Genomic DNA, 21502 nt, shown 5'->3' with positions numbered 1-21502 from the left:
ATCAATTTGGAACAGCTTGAAGGTTATATAAATTGTTTTCATTTAATGGTACCTGCTTAAACGTGTATCTGGGTGCAAGTATTTGCGTTCTGATGTTTATCTTGAAATATTTCCTTGGATTTCATTAAAAAAAATAAATCCAAGCCAGTGGGAATGTTTCTGCTAGTACCAGCAGGTTTGAGAGCAGGCCAGGGGTCAAATGCTTCTCGGTTTTCATTTCTTTAGTATATGAATACTTCTCTTCTCCCACTTTCTTAAGGATTTGCTTTGTTCACTAATCTGATTTTTTTTCATGCTTCAGTAAAATCGTGGTCCCAAATCAATTTATGAGAGGAAACTATAGTAAACTTGAGCTTTATAGAGCCCCAAGTTGGCTTAATTACCACTAATATTTATTACTTGGATTGCCATAATGCATATCCGTTTACCTGGGAATAAGACTGCATTTATCTTGATTCTAGAGTAAGTGGAGGAGACTCCCGCTTAATATTTGATATATCCTGGATCTTGCTGTGCAGATCCAGTAGAGATGACAGAGTCTTCATTTTGCAACATTATGAAGGGTGAGTTGAAGCCTGCTGGTCCCGAGGAAGGGGATAGAATTCTCCAAGACCTCAGTCTCACTACCCTGCAGTCTAGAGTCCTTCCCTTCCTGATTCATGAACGCCTCCAGGAACATAATGGAAGGCTGAGTCAGAGCAAAGACAAAGATGTCCTTGAGTGGGAGGGTGAATGAGGGAGGTAGTACTTTCTACCTTGAATGAGATAGTTGTGCATTCAGGAGAAGCTATTGCTCAATTGGAAATTTTAGATAACTATCAATTGGTTTCCAATTTTCATTTTTTTTTTTAAAGGAAAAGTCATTGAGAAGGTGATGGGCCTGCAATAACAGAAGGAAGAAACACATTACCTGGACTGTTCTCAGTCTCTAGATTCAGGCCCAGGTATATAATTAAATCCACATTCATCACTGTCACATAGATGGAATTTCTTCATGATGATCTATCCTTAACTTGTTATTCAGGACTTCCAAGAGATTGCTCATCAGCTTGGTGCTGGTTATTCTCTTCCTTCCACTTTTTCCAAATTAGAGCCTTTCCATAGGGTTGGAATTTTGCGTAACGTAACTGAAATGGAATAATTTGAAGCTGGTCATTTGTGCCTCCAGTGCGAACTCTGCATTGGATCTATTGGTTTGTTTTCTAGGTTAACCAGGACCATGGTATTCTCAGTATTTTCAGCACCAAGATTGGAAGACGTCAATATTCCTACTATCCTGCTTGTTTAAAGTCTAATTGTTCTGTAAATTGTCACAGGGAATACTATGGTTTGCTTTTTAGATTCCCATAGTTTTTACTTTTTCAACTAGTGTTTTTTTCTGTTAATAGGAAAAGATATAGGAAAGTCAGTCTTTTTTGGTTCTTTTTCAATGTTCCAGAAAAAAATATGGTCAGTAAGACCACTAAAGAATTTTTGGAGCTTTGTAATCTTGGCTGAGTTGATTTTCCAGTGTTAAAATTAATAATTGGTCAATAACTTTAGAGTCTCTGGAGGAACCAAAGCTTCTGGAACATCCCACATGGACTTATGGCCACAAATTGTGCAGAAACAGGCAGCAGAAACTAAATTTTCATAAGTTTGCATTTAATCTTTCTCTCATTTCACATTTGTGTGTGTGTGTGTGTGTGTGTGTGTGTGTCCAAGTTTGCAAATTTACATCTGGATCTGTGTTAAGCTTTGGAAGACTTACAGTCATTTCATTTTAATGAAACAATGTAAACTAAATGGACAGCCTTAGGACTGAGCAGCTTCTCACTTTACCGTCTATCAAATTCTTTCAGGGATAAACATGAGTAGGTATAATTTTCCCCAGAAAATAACTTAGGAAACCTACTGTCAATTAAAATTATACTTTAGGTCTAATATATCAATTCTGTCAGAGGAACTTCACAGACTTAATATGAGGCCTCACTATTCCAGGAAAGAAGAAACCTTGATTTATTTACATATTCATAGCTGAATCTGCTTCTGATCTGAATTTATTCCCCTTGATATTGAATTCTTTCCAGTTGGATGAAACTTAGCTCAACCCCTTTAAAATCAACTGTCCAGCATTCATCTTTCATACTGGATCTATAATATACTAGACATGTAATATAGAGATCCGATGTAATATAGTGGTTAAAGAACTGAAATAAGATTCAAAGTTTCAAATTCTAGTCCATCTGTAGTCATGGAAACACCCTGGGTGGCCCTGGGCCTGCCCCTCACTCTCATCTCAGCCTACTTCATGGATTGTTGGAGAGATAAAATGGAGACTGTCATATAACTATCTTGAAATTATTTTTGGAGAAAACCCAAGAAAGCATCAACAGCAGCAAAACTTCTGTAGATTAGCTCATTGGTAGCTGTATCGTGCAAACAGGCAATAAACAATGCTGTGATAACATTGCAAGAATTGTCCATTGGAATTTTTTGTAGAAAACTTGGCTTTATTGTTTGCAAAAACTAAAACTATTGGGAGCATGTGTCTGAAAATGTGTTTGAGTTTTTACAAAAAGCAATTAAATTTTGTGGGATGTCAAAATTTATATTGACAGGCCAAGTCAGAATGTAATAACTAGACACTATTATAGAAAGGAAGAATGTGTGATGTGCCAATACTGGAAGGCAGTTGAACTGCTGGAAAACAACTGGAGAAAGTAACAAAATATTATGATTTACAAATTAAAGTCAAAAGGGTAAGGTAGAGGAAAAAATAACTTTTCATATTGATTGTCACTGAAACTCATGCTATATTACCAAAAAGATTCACCAGATTCCAGACCTTTTAAACTTCATTGGACTTGACACCACTAATTTTGCACAAGATCCCTTTAGTTGGAAGAGTATACATTTTGTGAAGAGATTTCCAATATTTAGTTCTTGGACAGGACCTGAATCCACGGCATCATTATACAGTTGATTAGATAGTGACATTTGCACAACAATAATATAGCAGCAACAGAAACAACCATCTAATTACTTCACCCATGTGCATCTATCCAGAACTTTTTCCACTTGTATACCCAATTTTCTGACCTAACAGTCACATAAAATTTTATTCAGAATTCCAACCAATTGTCAAAATGCTTTTTTCAAGCTCTCACACAAGGAACAGCATCTTTCAATGGAATCCTGCAAACATTTTTTGAGAAAAGATATTATTTTTTTATTATTTCTCGCTCTGGATTCAGAATTGGATTTGGACAGAGACGGTATTGGCTGTACTGCAAGACAGACAAGAAAAGTGCAACAGTGTTGTTACTTTGGATTCTCTTGGCAGATTTAAATAATTTTAACTGCATTTTAACATACTGAAGAAGTGGAAGGAAGGAGTTATTGCTTGGTGATGCCTTCTTCATCTCTGGGTCCTATTCAAAAGGTGGCAAATGCCACCAATATGCTACTGACACCTAGCTGTACTTCTTCTTTCCTGTGAATTCAAGTTTGGGCTTTCCAAGAGCCTTCCCATGGCTAAATAGTGCTGAATATGAGCAAATAAGCCAAAGCTAAGTTCAGACTAGATGATTATGGGGGTTGGATTGAAGGATTTGGGTGGAATGCCTCTTCTCAACCCTCTCCCTTAAGGAAAATGTTTCTAATACAGGGAATTTCTTAATCCAGGGTCAATGATGGATGGTTGCCCAACATTTGTGACAAGAAGGGGCTGTTATCAACTTCATCTGATAATCCCTTGTATTTTTCCATAAAGGCCAAAGGTAATACATGCCAGACTAACTTGAAGGCAGAATTATTACCAAATGCTATCCATGGGATAGCCCTTCAAGAGAGGACAGTGAAGGGGATGATGACAGAAGAGGCAGGGAAGGGCACAGAGGCAGAGGTGGTATTCAGCAGGTTCTGACCAGTTCTGGAGAACCGGTAGTGGAAATTTTGAGTAGTTCGGAGAACCGGCAAATACTACTTCTGACTGACCCTGCCCCCATCTATTCTCTGCCTCCCATCGAGTCCCAGCTGATCGGCTGGGTCTTCTTTTGATGCCCTGCACAGGAGAACGGAGCTGGAAAGCAGGTTAGTGGGGTGGAGAGGGAATGGGATTTTGCAGTAATTTTCCCCTGGAGTGGGGTGGGAATGCAGATTTTACAGTATCCTTCCCCTGCCATGCCCACCAAGCCACGCCCACAGAACCAGTAGTAAAAAAAATTGAATCCCACTACTGGCACAGATGGTTGCTCGATCTCAGGCAACACAATATCTTGGCCAGGATTTGTTCAATTAATCCCTGAGGAAAACATATTTATTACTTTGGTTTTGGTCAAGGTACTTTCTTCCTCATCAAAGAAACCCAGCTATTCAATTTCAGCCAAGCAGAACCAACCTTTTCTTCACACAGTAGACACAGCAGTTAAACTCATTCAACACGCCAAACAGAAAATAAAAGCATCCGCCTGACTGTTTAGCATTTGCGGGGAACCTGGACATTGTGTTTTAGTCAACAAATCATTACTTGTAACTGGTGGCTTTAACACAATGTCTGAATTCCATCTCCATTGATAGTTACCCCTCCTGCCCTGTTTAAGAAGTCATCTTTTAGAGATGCAATGGATCTGGGTGGGTATTTCAAATTTGTAGGAACACTTGATTTTTCTTTTGAGGCATTTCTAGCCTTCTCTCTCTCTGGTTAATCTGCTCTGGAACACAGAAGAGACCAGTGCAGATATTTGAAGTAAAACAATTGAAAGTCACAACATCCTTAACTGAATTTCATTTCAGATTTATTTATAGCCCATGGTATAGAAATACAATTATTTCCAGAAAAGATCTGATTGGGGCAAGTGATCACAGATGTTCAACAGAAAGCCAGTGTAGAACAAATGCTTGAAGAGCCTATGCTGGGGTCGGGCTGAGGCAGAAAATAGCCAGGAAATCTACAAGAAACATCCATACTTTCAACATCTGTATTAGGAACACTCAAACATATTGAAAACTTGGAGAAGGGGAGAGAATCCTCTTCCCCTTCCCTTTAGATCAGTGGTCCCCAACCTTTTTGTACCAGGGACCGGTTTCAAGCAGAAACATTTTTTCAAGGACCGGGGGGAGGGGAGGGGAGGGAAGAATCCGAGTTTGGTAGTTTGCTTGCAGACGTTTCATTACCTGACTAGGTAACATCTGATGTTGTTACCTAGTCGGGTAATAAACGTCTGCCAGCAAACCACCAAGTTCAGGGAGCGCCTCGGCCCTGCCTCCCTCAGCCCCATCCCTCAGGTGTCTCCCTCCCTCCCTCAGGTGTCTGCCTCGTTCCTCTCTCAGTCGCTCTCTCGCTCCTCCAGCAGCCCAAGAAGCCGGGGAGGGGTGGCTTTCCTGTCGCCACAGCTTCCCCGAAGCGCCCGTTTCACCCCACCCGCCGCCCGCCCGCTCGCGTTCAATCCACAGTGCTCCATTCTACCTGCCTGCCTGCCTGCCTTCTTCGCTTCGGAGCAGCTTCGGCTGATAAAAGAGGCGAATAGTTATTATTCTCAGCCGAAGCTTCTCCCAAACAACCAGACAGGCAGGCAGGCAGAACGGAGCACTGTGGATTGAACCGCGAGCGAGCGGGCGGCGGGTGGGGGTGAACGGCGCTCGGGAAGCTGCGCGACAGGAAAGCCACCCGCCCGGCTTCTTTAAGCAGTTTCTTCCTGGAGGAAGAAGGAGGAGCGAGAAAGCGACTGAGAAAGCTGAGCCAGAGAGCAGGACAGGCTTCGGTTGCTTCCTCCCTCCCCTTCTTTCATTTGTGTCCTTGATCCCGATCCCAGCAGCATTCACCGAAGGCGAAGAAAGCCGCCATTTTTTTAAAAAATTTTTCTTTGCGGCCCGGTAAAGAGTGCTCCACGGCCCGGTACCGGTCCGCGGCCCGGTGGTTGGGGACCCCTGCTTTAGATAACACCTTGGATTAAAAAAAATATGAGATCAAACGTTTTCATGCATCCTTACAATACAGTTAACTAAAATGCATCCTCTAGTCTATCATATTCAATCATATAGAATAGAATAGAATTATTTATTGGCCAAGTGTGATTGGACACACAAGGAATTTGTCTTGGTGAAAATGCTTTCAGTGTACATAAAAGAAAAGATACATTTGTCAAGAGTCAAGAATCATAAGGTACAACACTTAATAATAGTCATAGGATACAATAAGCAATAGGAAACAGTCAATATAGATTGTAAGGATACAAGTGACAAAGTTACAGTCATACAGTCATAAGTGGGAGGGGATGGGTGATAAGGAGCAATGAGAAGATTAATAGTAATAGGAGTGCAGACTTTGTAAATAGTTGGACAGTGTTGAGGGAATTATTTGTTTAGCAGAGTGATGGCTTTCGGGAAAAACTGTCCTTGTGTCTAGTTGTTCTGATGTGCAGTGCTATAGCGTCGTTTTGAGGGAAGGAGTTGAAACAGTTTATGTCTGGGATGTGAGGGTTCTGTAAATATTTTCACAGCCCTCTTTTTGACTTGTGCAGTATACAGGTCCTCGACTGAAGGCAGGTTGATAGTAATTGTTTTTTCTGCAGTCCTAATTACTCTCTGAAGTCTGTATATTCATATTTATTCTATGTAATACTAGTTGGATATCTGAGCTTCACTACAAAACTGTGTGGTCAGGCTTAGTTTTTGAGGAGGAAAATAAGGGGGGGAAATTCTGCCTCTGCCTACCAGCATCCACCAGTATTCATCTGGCTAGCGTCTTGTCAGTGTGTGAGAGTTGAGGGCTGTTTGGAAAGTGAAACAGTATTTTCTGTGTAAGCAAGGAGGAGACAGCAAGGAGCCTGGGCATGGCTTACCTCAACTGTTCTATACTAAAGCTGCTTGATGCTGTGAAACTAAAATTGCAATTCCTTCCCTCTGCTTGTGTTTTGTATTTGGAACAGATTTCTTTTCAGGGGGGGAAGGGGGAGTAGAACTCCTTAGCATCAGAGCATGTTAATAATAATATACAAAATACTAATGCTCTGGTGGTCATTTTGAAAAATCCTTTCTTAGTGAGCACCTAGAAGCCAAGAGGAACATACGTGCCAAATTTCAAGTTTGTAGGCTTTACGGTTTTGGAGATTTTGTAATGATGTGTGAGTGGTATATATCTTTCAATCATTGTGGATGGATGCTTCCTTGCTTCCTTTTAATACATTTCTAACTTTATGGAGAGAAAGGATTCAGCTGAGCAACATGGACAATTCCTTGCAGTTGTCACAGCTGTACTCTTTCTAATGGTCTTCAGGTAGAAATATATCCCAAGTGTAGAGCCTGCTCCATGGTTACATTTTCCCTTGGCTATAACGTTTCTAGATACATTTGTGTAGAACAACTGGAAGATTGAGTTGGCCCTTGATATTGATGGTTGATAATGAGGCCATTTGAAAATTACATTAAAGAGTGGGCCAATGGGACTGAGAAACCAGGGAACCAGTCAGTTCTCTAATGGACCATGGTGATCAAGCCCACAAATGTAATTCCTCATAAACTAAGAATACACACACACACACACCCCAACAGGGATGTCATTGATTGATGGATTGAATATGTGCCATCAGGTTGTTTTCCATTCCTAGAAATCTAAGTAGAGTTTCTGCGGGGGCAAAAGATTCCACAATACGGGCGCCACAGCAGAAGAGGCCTTCCCTCTAAGGCCAACCAAATGTAGCTCCCTAGATGTGCAGTAGGAACATCCTATGTAACATAGCCATTCTTGGAAATCTAATGTGACAGGCAGTTGAAATCAGGGAGGTCTTGAAAGGTCAACAGCTGCATCTTGAATTGAACCTGGAAACAAATTGGTAGCCAATGCTGCTTGCGCAACAGAGGTGTAACATGTGCTTTACCAGAAACACATAACTGCTTGTGCCCCTGCATTTGCTCCAGTTGAAGTTTCTAGATACCCTTCAAGGACAGCCCCATATAGAACAGATTGCAGTAGTCAAACTGGGAAGTGACCAAGGCATGACTGGTCATGTTTAGGGCTGCTTAATCCAGCCATTCAATCAATATGCTGATTTCCCAGGCTATCGCTAAAATGATAAATTTCACCCAAGTACACTTAGAACTGGAATCTTGACTCAAAATGGGGAGAGCATCACCATGAGTTAGCTAACCTTGAGAGTAATCTTAAAAGTGCTAAAGCAATTCAGACAGTTAACAGTTGGATAGAAGACCACCAGAATATCCCAAGATTGAAGACTAGATGTGAACATTTTTTTAAAAAAAAGTTCTGGAAAATGGCATTGGCAAACAATTTCTGCATTTTTGCCAAGGAAGCTTCATGGATGTAAATAGTTTGTGATTGAAGCAGTATATAAGCTGATGAATAAAAATAAAAATGTTGTCACCAGGAATTGACTTAAGGAAAGCTTTTTTTAAAAGAATTACCTTCCAATAAATTTCCACTTCTTTCAAAGACTTTCAGTGGAAGAATACTGCAATGATGCAAAGCCACATTATCTTTTTTGAAAGCAATTTTTTTTGGTGATGGAACATGTGTTGTTAATTAATGAAAAAGTAGAGTAAGAAAGTTGCTAAACCTACTATTAGAACGTTATGTCCCTGAACCATTAACTCAGTTTAACTTCATTCAACTTAGCCCAAAATAAAACCAGATGAATTCTTTCAGTGCTAATATGCAGATAATGTTATAAAGCTGCACAAGCATTTGAAGTACTAGCAAACTTTTTTCAAAAAGCTTCCAGATGTGGCTGAGGTAAATACAACACATCAAAATAAAAACTTTTTAAAAAGTGGAAAAAAAGGAAAACATGGAATCAGCTCTAAGCTAATTAGGTACAACTCACTCTCCAAGAATAAATTGAAGACAGAAGGAATTAACAATAACATGAATCAGCTTTCTTGCAAAGTGACACACAGGCACACACTCATGTGAATTCACCAATTCACCAATTTATTTCAAACACTGGTTCTTCTGTCATGCAAAATATGGCATCAGGAAGTGGGGCGGGAGACTTACTGCTGGTGTCATGCCAGGACAAAGGACTTCTCTCAAAACAGTAAGGAGTCAAATAATGGAAAATAATAGATATTGTTTGGAGGAACACCTCAATGACTCTGATAATCAGAACCAGGGACTTGGTTTTCTTTGCAGCTTGTGCAAGAATCCCCATTGGCAGGACCTCACTGGATTGAAAGAGAGAGTGGTAACTACCTCCATATATCACCATTCAAGGTTTTAAGTCCCTAAATTCTATCTTATTCCAGTTGTTCTAGGACCTGGAAATATTTTTGTAACCTCCCAAGGGTCAGTAACAAGTGATAGAAAGTTAACAGATCAGAGGACTGTCAAATCCAGTGTTATCTTGAATCTCACGCTGAGCAGTTATCCAACCTTTTGTCTGATCCAAGCATAATGCTATCCCAGGATTTTTCAATTGTTGAATAAGTTTTATTATTTATTTAAAAAAAGATTACATTGCTCATTTATATAGGTGGTGGTTGGTTTCCAAAATAAAATTAAAATGTTTGAAATCATAACTGCTGCCCTCACCGCAATCAAAACAACCTTGAATGGCTACTCAGCCATCATTGGATTAGTGGCTGATAGTCCACTGGAAGAAAAAAGCATGGTCCGTGCTTTTCAGAATGTGAGGAAGGCTCTGGGAACAGCGTACCCATAATATCAAGGCCATCACCAAGCAGACCTCTCACGGCAGACTTTTGATCATTGTAAAAATTGTATTATCAATTTTTAAATTCTTGTCTAATACTGTAAAATGGAGGAATTTCATCTATTCCAAGTGACAGTTCCATATCAGTAATAGGCATCTTGGTTCCCCCTGGATGCCGCCCTTGACAGATTTCTCTTCCTCCCCTCCCCTCCATTCCCTTCCCCTCCCATTTCCTCCCCTTCCCTTCCCTCCCTCTTTCCCTCCCCTTCCCCAATTTAGTTATAGTCCTATACCATTACATGCATGGCCAAATGCCTTTCGTTTAAAATGTTGGTCCTTTTCATATTCTGTGAGATCTCTCTGTGGTATAATTATTAGCTGCTTCCCAAGTGATGAAAGGAAAAGAAACTGCTTTTTTTTTTAAAGTGTTTTTTTTTTTCAAACTTATTTTTCAGTGGTCCGTAGCAATGCTTCTGCTTCTCACAATAAAATGGGTTAAATATAATTTAAAAAATTCTTCTGGGTCAAGCTTCAGTCCTGGTGACTTTCCCGAAAATATTCCTGTAGTTTCCTGGTAACAATAGGGGAGTGATTTGCCATTGCTGTCTTCTAAGATCTTTTTTTTCAACTTCCATCCAAGGAACTGACTATTCAGCTACAAAGCCCAGGCAAGATTGGTCAGTGCTGTCATCTACTATTAACTGAGGGGATAAACTAGCAAATTGAGTTTGTTAACCTCAGAGAGAATGTAATGTTTTTCTTCAGAAAGTCAGTCAATTTCTTGTTTACATTTTTTTCCTGAGCATTCTGACAAGTGATTTCAGGAGGGGTGTAAGGAACCACTTGTACAATTGTATTTGTACAATGCTTTGTCCCTAGCATTGCCCCTAGTGGTGGCTAACCTTTTGGGGCTCCTGTGCCAAAAATTGTGTGCACGCTTGTGCACATGCGCATGCCAGCACCCAGAAGGCAGTGTGCACACCCCCCACCCCCCTGCACATGCATGTGCAATCTCCCGCTCCCTTACCTGCACTGTGCCTCCCAGCTGATTTTCAGCCCATTTGAGGCCTATTTTGGCCTCCCAGAGGTTTGAGGAAAGCTTCTGCAAACTTTGCAGGCTGAAAAATGGGCCCGTTTCGTTACTTCCAGTATTTCCGGAAATACAGGAAGTGATGAAACGGGCCTATTTTTCAGCCTGCAAAGGCTTACCTCAAGCCTCTGGGAGGCTGAAAAAAGGCCTCAAACAGGGCAAAAATCAGCTGTGAGGCGCGCACATGCACAGTGAGGTAAGTTTAACAGATAACAGATAATCAGAGTTGGAAGGGACCTTATAGGTCATCTAGTCCAATCTCCCAAGCGGGAGACCCTACACCATTTCTAACAAATGGCAGTCCATATCTGGCACTGCCTGCGGCTTGCTTGCCAGCACAAATGGCTCAGCGTGCCACTGGTGGCACGCGTGCCATAGGTTCGCCATCACGGGGGCTAGGATGAGTCAGAAATTTTTACAACTTATCTTTTTCCCCCACCAAGCCTATTTAACTGGCAGTCTTCAGGCCTGTAGTATATTCCCAGTCTTTCCATTTTTCCTTAGAATATTTTTTTCTTTAATTAATCTTTTCCACAAGTCATAATTTTAGCCATAACTTTCCTTAAGGATCTCCTCTAAGATCTTGTTAGATAACTTCTCTTTGAAACCATAAAAGAAATGTTATTTTAACTTGCAAAAAAAAACAAAAACCAACAACCATTAAGCAAGTCTCTATGCTATTGTTTCACTATATGTTTAATATAAATGTTCAACAATATGTTGGAAATTGAAACACTGGTTTACTAGTCCCATTGAAACTATAACTTCCTTATTAATTAGATAGCATCCATCTATTCCCCTTTCTATTCCCCCTTTGGGTTTAATGTGATGTGCCAAAAATACAACAATTGAATAACTGATACCTTTTTCTTGCTGGATAGGCCACTCCCCTGGATTGTAGTTAGCTGTTGGAAAAGGAAGTAATGGCTTCCTCGCCAACCAAATTTTCATAAAACTCAAATCCTCCGAGTTATTTTCCATTAATGACAAGAGGAATAACAGGAGGCTGAATAATTGGCAAAGTCTACACTGTTGGTACTCCTCAATACTTTCAGGGAGCCAATTGCCTGCAGATGTTTGTGCACCATTTTAAAACTGAAAAAAACCCATCAACCATTCCACTTTTAATAATAGTTTTTCTGACTGGTTGTTTGGAAATTATTTTACTTTACCACAGGTAACCAACCAAGCAATTTTACATATTTTCAAACAGAAGGCAGACTGTGATAGAATCTCAGGGAAAATTATCTAACACCAAAAACAGTTCAGAAGTTGCATCAGTTAGGCAGAAATGCAGTGAGCTTCCTTACTGGGGTTGGTTTTCTTTCTAATAATTTTGTTGAAGTTTGTAATAAACAAAGTAAAAACTAATGTGAATTAAATTAGAAGGAAAAGAAAAAGAAAAAAAAGGAAAGCTTAGAAGGTGCAGGAGAGAAACCAATTTTTAAAAATAGAACCAAAAAAAACCCTAATATACTTTTTACCCTGTTTTAAGATTTTCAAGTTAAAAAACTCTTCTTCCCATAATATCCACATGCACTCCCCAAATCATCATCTTTACAGTCTTGGTTCAGAAAAGATCCTTTAGGAATTATAAGAACTATCAAGGATTTTATCCTTGATCAGATATTCCAATTTTGTATTCTTATTGGTTCTTCTCACAATCATGACCTTTAAATAGTTTAAACAGCATCATAGGATTTGATCTTTCATTAACTTTTGGCAGTCAAAAGAAGTCTTAAAAGCTTTTGCCAGTCCCTTTTGTAAATCCCGTAAAGAGCCAGGATTTTTTGTTGCAGCTGTTCCATGTCCAGATCCTCTTCTTGATTTGTCTTTTTTATTCCTATTTTGGTAATCTCGATTTTGTTATCTTCTATGCCTTCGATGTTTGTGTCAAGTAAGAATTGTTTTTATTTTTTCTCCTCATCCTGTAAAAGTTTAACCACTGAAATCTGTATCATTTCTGAGAAATATTTATTAATATTTTACTCAATTTTTTGAAGGATTCTGTAAGAGAAGTTAAAAATTGTAAACAACTTAATCATTTTAATTATTTTCTGGTCCTTTAGTTCCCTCTAGTGTCCATTTGCAACCTTCCAGTTTCAGTTCTTAATATTTATTTATTTATTTTATTTTATTTTGTCAAGTGAATACAAGATAACAGGTATAAGTATAAACATAGTTATGAATACATGAAATGGATACATATAAGAAGAAAAAACAATAGGACAGGGACGGTAGGCATGTTGGTGCGCTTATGTACACCCCCTACAAACATTATTTTAGTTCCATTCCAGTTGTTTCCCATGAATATATTATTTAATTATATAGTTTTTCAAATCTTACAGAAAAAATAATATTCCAAATCTCCCTGGTCTCCTAGTCCATTTGAAATTTTCTTCAATCAAAAAAGTAGCTTCCCCCCACCCTTTTTTTTTTTTTTTGCTATTTGTATATTACTCTATTTGAAACTGTTAAGACTGTTTAAAATTCCTTACATTCAAAGATGAAGGTGGAACTCAACAGATGTCAAACTTAAACTTGCCGATTAGAAGGTCTCTAATATCCATAATATGGTTAAATTGAACATTTCCAAACGTGATTAAAAGTGAATTTGACTGACTTAGTGTCCTTATCAAAAGATCTACTGCTGCTGAGAGCAAAGATGTCATCTCCCTCAGGTTCTGATATTCAAAACTCTCGGGAGACCACTGTTTTATGGTCTCCTCAGAGGACTTCTGGTGATCTCCCTTTCTTTCCTTCTCTAGAAAGCCCCAAAGAACAAGTCTACTTGCTGGTATTTCTTGTTTGTAGAGACACCTTCAGCCATCCATGAGTCACCCAAAAGTACCTTGTGGGGTGTTTTCTGATGGAGATTAAACAGCTGTCTGTCTGGGAAAGCTCCCTGCCCTAAATAGCCTTTAGTCTTGAGGTCCTAAGTGGCCACTTTCAGTTCTCTGATGTAATGATCAGAGACAGAGAGAGAGAATACTAAAATAATATATTAAATACCTGAATGTTTAATTTCAGTGGGGAGAGAGAGAGGGAGGGAGGGAGGGAGGGAGAGGCAGACAGAAACTGGATCTTGTTTTGCTTACTTACTTCTTTCATGCCTTTGTACCATATGTATTCTCCACACATATGACTGAAAATATTCAAATATTCCTAACTGGACAAAAAGGCAAAATTAAAAGATCATAATGTCACGATCTGAAATCTGTTTAAAAATCACATTTTTCATCTATCAGGAAAATCCTAGAGTTTATATAAAAAGTTGGGAAGCTTAGCCCATCCCTTCTCATGCTTTGTTTTGATCTTTGACATAACTCTGTTGTTTTAGTTCTTTTGATCTTTCCCAGATCTGGGAAATCTGCCAGAATGGAGTGGGATCATTAACAATGTTAGTGTGAAAGAAAGCCTTCCTGTGTTATCTGCCAAATTAGGTCCTACCATATCTTCATTTTTGCTTGACACTCTCTACTTTTTGCCTATGTTTAAACAAAACAAAACAGGTTGTTTCTGAAGGTGACAAATATGTGAAATCACCCACCATGTCATACACAGCAGCCTTCTCCAACATGGTGCCCTTCAGAAATATTGAACGTGAATGTCCATCATTCTCTGTTAACAGGTACTGGCTGAGGATTATAGAAGCTGAAATCAAACCTTACTGGTCACCAAACTGGAGGTAGGAAATGCAGGTAGTCCTCAAGTTCTGAATGTAATGGAGCCAACCCATTACATTTGTAACCCAAGGAGTTGCGGGGGAGTGAATCCAGTACCTTGAACACGATCACTCCCTCCTTTCGCTCACACATTCATTAATCGAATGCGCAGCTTGTTAAGTGCACATGATGTTGTGAATCAATAAAAGTTGATATTCTAAATGCAAATCAGGGGTTGAAAACCTGCAGACTTGATTGGTCCTTGTACAACAACTTGGGATTGGGCCAGAACTAGACCCTGATTGGCCACTTTGGGAATACTTCTTATTGGTTAATAGTTTGAACCTGTTGCAAGTTCATTGGTTAATAAGGTAGCAGCTAACCCTATAAAAGGGTTACTGCTGCCCATAGCTTTGCTCTGTTCCATTCTGATTCCTGTTATTATTAAAGAGTTGAAGTCACTGGTCAGATGTCTGGTCTCCTTATTCTCCAAACTTAACACATGAGGTATTTCAGGGTAGGGAAGACCATGGGGGGGGGTCCTAGTGATGGAGCAGGCCATTTGCTTAAGACCACCCAAGGCCTCCCTGACCCTGAAATACCTCATGCTCCCCACAAGTGCTTTCCCACCCACCCAACCTGCCACACCGGGTCAATTACCATGTGAAGATCTAGCAAGCTGTCTCTTCTCCAGCCTTTCATCTGTGCGCGCCTCCTGACGCTCCATTTCGGCCTCCACAGGCCAAAATGGTGCTCCATTTAGGCCTTGCCTGGCACATTGTAGGCCAAAATGGAGGTTCAGAGGGGCGGGCCTGATGATAATTTACACCCCACTCTGCCAAATCTAAAGTGGCTTTTATGCAACACACTTACGATGGCCATTTCCAGATTCAGCATTTTATACTGGTTTCTGTATCTATTGGGGACACGAAATGAATCACTCCAGCCTCTTCAGTGAATCAAAACACTGTCCCCCAGTCATGCTGTGTTGTGTGACTCCAGAAACTTAGTAACCTCTCAGATGTGAATAAAGCAAAATAAAGATGTGGGGCCAGAAGGTGCTCCATTGCAAAAATGGATTGTGTGTCTGTGTGTCAAGGAGTCAAGATGTTGGTTGTGACTGCATGGTCAAAGCCCAGTCTGGGTTACTGGCAATTTGGTTAATGATGTGCTGTGAACAAAGCCTAAAAGTCTTGTTAGGTGTTACCTTCAGGCAGTAATTGGTACTCTTCATACATGTTGAATTGCAATGACCCCTCAACCTATTTCAATAAGTTCAGTGTGTATTTCCACAGACAAATACAGCCTCCTTCTCCATTTATACAGTATATGTGACTAAATTAACAAATTGGTTTAACTTAAGAGTGATTTGTTTAATTGTGTGATTTGGTATATCATGTGAAACCAGCCATAACGCCTAAAAAGCTGTAAAGCTGTATTTATGATTTAGCATGTAATGCAAATCTAGTCAAATGTAGTGTTGTATATAAATCATTATTAGATAGGTGATGGCTTAGAACAATATGTGAATGCAGTTAATGTGTAATCACTTGGATTGATGAATTCAAATAGATGATTTATCCATACGACAGTGTATGGCCACCTCATCTGAATTCTTTGCTCACTGTGAATAATTCATTATATGAGGAATGTGAACTGACAGCCCGCTTAACCTTCTAGCATGTTGTAAAAGCTCCTACAGGTTGTTTATATTTCAGTGTATCATGCAAACAGGGATGGGATCCGACTGGTACAACTACCGGTTGCTCTGTATTGCTGAGCTGCCCGGACAGCTGAGTAGCGCTGTGTGTGAGTGCACAGCGGTTGGAAAAGCCCTTTTTTCCTGCTTTTTCAACTGCAGCTGTGTTGCGCAAAGCAGCTGCGGTTGAAAACGCAGGAAATAAAGGTCAGGTAAGAGCCCAGGTGGGTGGGTGGGCCAAAACAGCAGCAAACATAGAACCAGTTCTATGTATGCTCTCTGTTTGCTGCTCTTCAGAGCAACGGTTCTATAGAAGTGGACAGAACCGGTAGAACCCCAACCCTGCATGCAAAATTGTGCTTCTCCCAGAAGCCATGTCTGGGTGAACAGAATTATAGAAGGTTCGGCACACAGCACAAGAACAGTGTGAATTAAATAAATTTCAAGATGGCTGTGGACATGGATGCTGCGGCTAGCCGTTCCTTCTTTCAGTGTATGGTGTATATGATTCTGTGTGTTTTAGATCCTTTCCTTGATTGAATCCTGTGGGGCAAGGAGCATCTATAGTCAGCAAGCCTTGTCACAAATTGGACTGAAATGTTAAAAGGCTATTACGGATGATTTTATACATTCTCATAACCAGGGGTAGGATTCTACAGGTTCGCACCTATTCGCTAGAACCAGTTGTTAACATTCTAAGCAGTTCGGAGAACTGTTATTAGAAGAAATTACTGACCTAATCCTGTAAGGAAGGCAGGAAGGAAACATTCTGATGTTGCTTACAGAAACTGCCTCTCCGTTAACTCTTATTACATTCTTGGCAGGACTAGATTTCCTGTCTCAGGAACCTCTCTGGAGTTTTTTCCCCCTTCTTTGCTGGTACTTTACTTGTGTTGAGTGACCATTCAAAGTTACAATGGCACTGAAAAAAGTGACTTATGACCATTTGTTCACATTTATGACTGTTGCAGCATCCCCACAGTCATGAGAGGCCAGGCGAGGAGATGCGTGCCTCGATGGGAGTGATGTTGAGTTGGCCACACCCAGCCAGTCACAGGACCACCAAGCCATGCTCACCAACTAAGCCATGCCCACAGAACCAGTTGTTAAAAAATTTGAATCCCACCCCTGCTTATAACATACCAAAGGAGGTAGCTAGGCCCCTGGGGGAGCCATAGATCACTATCCCTGTAGGAAGGAGGAAGAGGCGGAGAAAGAAGAACAGGAAGAGGAAGAGAGGATGCTGTGCTGGGGTTTTATTTAGGCTGAGTAAGTTTCGACACAAGCCTTCAATTCCAAGTATATTTGTTACCAATGCAAGATCTCTGACTAACAAAATGAATGAATTAAGGCTACAGATTGCAAAGACTAAATTCATCAAGAACTGCTGTGTTTTGCTAATCACAGAAACTTGGCTTCATTCACTCATTCCAGATGCAGCTGTTGAGCTGGAAGGCTACATAGCTCACTGGCAGGACAGGAGTAGAGATTCTGACAAGATCAAATGGGGAGGTTTAAGCCTTTATGTGAACAAAAGCTGGTGTATCAATACAAAGACTGTAGACAGCCACTGCTCCATGGATCTGGAGTATATGACACTTAAATGTAGACCCATATATCTTCCATGGGAATTCAGCATGGTTTTGATTACTGCAGTCTATATCCCACCTGATGCCAATACTACCATAGCTTTGGGATTCTTGTATAACATTGTTAGTAATCAGCAGAATAAGTATCCTGATGCTGTGCATATCATAGCGGGGGACTTTAATCAAGCTGATTTAAAAGAAGTGCTCCCTAAATTCTATCAGCATGTTAAGTGTGCTGCTAGAGGAGCAAACATATTGGACAAAGTATATACCAACATCAAACATGGCTATAAGGTTATACAACTACCACATTTAGGACAATCAGACCATATGTCACTGCTTTTAGCACCAGCTTACATCCCTCTTAGGAGATGGGCTCTGCCTATAATACAGTGAAATCTTGACCAGAAGATGCTTCCCAACAACTTCAGGATTGTTTTGAGAACACCAATTGGGACATCTTTTACCACCCTGACCTAGAGGTACACACTGCAACTGTTCTGTGCTGTATCAAACACTGCACAGATACTATCACTGTGGCTAAATGTATTAGGATCTATCCCAATCAGAAACCCTGGATGACCAAGGAAATCCAGCGCCTCTTGCATGACAGGACCAAGGCCTTTAGGTCCGGTGATGGGGCAAGATACAATGTTGCCAGAGCTAATCTGAAGAAAGGTATTCGGAAGGCCAAGACTGACTATAAGAGGAAGATTGAGGATAATTTTATAGCGATAACATGAGGCAGGTGTGGTGAGGGATTCAACAAATTACAAACCATCAACCGACCAATGTCATCCCTGCTGAGGGGGATGCTTCATTGGCAGAGGAACTGAATCATTTCTTTGCTCGCTTTGAAGTGGAGACATCAGAGACCGATAAAACACAACTACCAGCCAATTGTAGCCCCCACCTCATTGTGGAGGAACAGGAGGTGAGGAGCATTCTGAGGGCTGTGGACGCTGCCGGTATCTCTAGCCTAGCCGAGTGCTTAAAGACTGTGCTGATCAGTTGGCTGGAGTCTTTACCAGGATCTTCACTCGGTCTTTATCCCAGTCCACTATTCCATCTTGTTTGAAGGCTTCTACCATTGTTCCATTGCCAAAGAAGTTCCTTATCAATAACCTCAACGATTACAGAGCAGTGGCACTCACTCTATCATCATGAAATGCTTTGAGAAATTGGTCTGCTGGCACATCATTTCTGGTCTTCCGCATAAACACCAGTTTGCATACAGAAAAAATAGATCTACAGAGGACGCTATAGCCATCACTCTTCACACTGCTCTGATTCATCTAGAACAGCGAGAGGGCTATGTGAGGATGCTTTTTGTGGATTTTAGTTCTGTGTTTAACACAATTCTTCCACATAGACTAGTGTCTCAACTTCTGGACCTTGGGCTTTCTAATTCAATCTGCTTTTGGATTATGGATTTCCTGTCTGGCTGCTCATAGAGGGTCAGATTAGGTAATCATACCTCTTCAGCCCTTATACTTAACACTGGTACACCACAGGGTTGCGTGTTGAGTCCCTTACTCTATACTCTTTATGTGCATGACTGCATTCCCACTCACATTCGTAATACTATTGCTAAATTTGCAGATGATACAACAGTGGTGGGACTTATCTCCAGGGGTAATGAGTCTGCCTACTGAGATGAGGTGGACCAGTTGCTTTCGTGGTATGGAGACTTGGTCCTCAACACCAATAAGACCAAGGAGCTTATGGTGGATTATAGAAGGAACAGATCAGACATCCAGCCCTTGCTTATCAATGGAGACCGAGTGGAGCAAGTGACCAGTTTTAAGTTTCTGGATATTACCCTAAAAGAGGACCTGACCTGGGGTGCTCACATTGCAGCCCTGGTCAAAAGGGCCCAGCAGAGATTATACTACCTGAGACTTCTCAGAAAACAACAACTGAATGAAAAACTGCTGGTGACCTTCTACCGCTGCACCATAGAGAGCATTTTAACATACTGCACTTCTGTATGGTTTGCCAATTGCACAGTGGCAGATAGGAAAGCACTCCAGAGGGTTAATGTCATTGTCCAGAAGATCATTGGTTGCCCTTTTCCCTCTTTGGAAGAGCTTTATAGCTCCCGCTGCCTTAAGAAAGTTCAAAACATTCTCAAAGATCCATCTCATCCTGGGAACCCTTTTTCTCAACTATTACCATCTGGCAGATGGTACAGAATAATAAAAGGACAAATGGGCTGAAAAACAGCTTCTATCCCAGGGCAGTAGCTCTTTTGAATTCTGCTGTATAGTGCAGTGTTGGTGTGGTGTTGGGGGTTTCCGGTTCAATGTGTGAAGGGTGAAGGATGTGTGTTTGTGTTTCTTTTCATGCTCATGGTCATGATGTGCACTGAAGATGGTGCTTGATTTCGTTGTACGAGGTGCAATGACAATAAAGTAAACTAAACTGAACTAAATTAGGTGTAGCTCAAAAGCACTCTTGGTGCAATCAACCCTTTGCACTTGGGTGTATTGATTGGGCCAAATATTTCTGCTCTTATTTGACATTTGTTGGGATTTAGGAAGGCAAAATGGATATATTAGGTTTCTGCAAGGCTTACGATCACAATTCCAAACAAGTTCTTCCAAATTACTCAGACCTGTCAATTTTTAGATAATACTTCTTTTTCTCCTACTAAGGTACATCACCTTAGGCCCTTCTTTAACCATTCATAGTTGATGGAAGACCATGTTGAAAAGCATACCACGGCTCACATGGTCAAGTAAGGCTCAGAAACATTTTCATGCTGATGCTGAAATTTTTTTTGTCCACTTTTATATTCACAGCATACCCCAGCCAAGCAGGAAGGAATGTGAACAGCAATGTCTGCAAGTGGTGTGACAATACCTACCCCACCTGTGAAAATCAGGTGTGCTACACCAACTGTAATTTTAGCTCCTATTGTGAAAAACCAGAAGAAATATGTGTTTCTCTATGGTAAGCAAACATTTAAAAAAAATTCCCAAAGAACAACAGCCTAAAATAATTGTCTATTGTTTAGGTTGCTATGTAGCCCTTTTTTCTCTGGTATTTGATTTAATGGAATCTTGCACTGGATGCATTTGCCAAAATGGAGCAGTTCATGGAAACAAAAGGACATCATTTTGCATAACCTACATTCAATCATCACAGATAAAATCTGTGTGCCTCTCTAAGAGAAAGAGAGAGAGAGGGGAGAGAGAGAGAGAGAGAGAGAGAGATCAGTGATAATATTTGTAATGCAATCACCTATTAACACTGTAATTATCTTCTCATTGGCTGAAAGTTTTTCTGAACAATAAAAATATGTTTGGAGTGGGATCATTCCTCATCCTAAATCATAATATGGTATGTTTAATTTACAGTTTAGCCTGATGGTAATCTCAGTCAATTATGTTTTATTTAAGAAACTGTGGTTAAGAAAAATATAGCTTAGTGTGAGGTGTGACCCAGGTCTTCTGCTCTAAAAAAATGAATGACAAAAATGGAAAGCAAAATATCAGACAGTATTAATATCCGTACATTAATATCTGTATCTTTTTTGTCACTTCAGGAAACAAGTCAATGCAAGTATAAAAGTAAACACTTTCTGCCACAACCCAGAGCTGCCAGTGGGAAATATCATGATATCAAGATATAACACGTCACAGTGTGTCATGGTCCGGCAGCAGAATGCAGATGGCGTTTTTTACATCTGTGGCTGTGTGAAAGAGCAGGAATGCAACGACAAGCTTATCTTTGAGAACCATACCAATGGTGAGTCTGCTTAGTGGTGACTGGCACATAACTGGAACATTCAGATATTCCCGAGT

The 21502-nt window shown here is 40.3% G+C and overlaps 1 protein-coding gene across 2 annotated transcripts in view; it reads left to right on the top strand.

Moving 5' to 3' along the window:
* The window catches only part of LOC113410743 (TGF-beta receptor type-2-like), a 56682-nt gene that overhangs the window by 11780 nt on the left and 23400 nt on the right, over positions 1 to 21502 (top strand). For both annotated transcript variants that reach the window (XM_026665436.2, XM_087950185.1), the window contains 2 exons: positions 20498 to 20648; positions 21244 to 21446. In XM_026665436.2, the coding sequence (XP_026521221.1) occupies positions 20498 to 20648; positions 21244 to 21446 (354 nt within the window). The remainder of the gene's footprint in view (positions 1 to 20497; positions 20649 to 21243; positions 21447 to 21502) is intronic.

This window comes from Notechis scutatus, chromosome 1, assembly GCF_049901735.1.
Source record: "Notechis scutatus isolate UNSWTSFEM ecotype Mainland chromosome 1, rNotScu1.2, whole genome shotgun sequence".
NCBI classification, from domain to species: domain Eukaryota; kingdom Metazoa; phylum Chordata; class Lepidosauria; order Squamata; family Elapidae; genus Notechis; species Notechis scutatus.
Note: the sequence above shows the minus strand (reverse complement) of the source record. Positions and strands in the feature narration are given on the sequence as shown.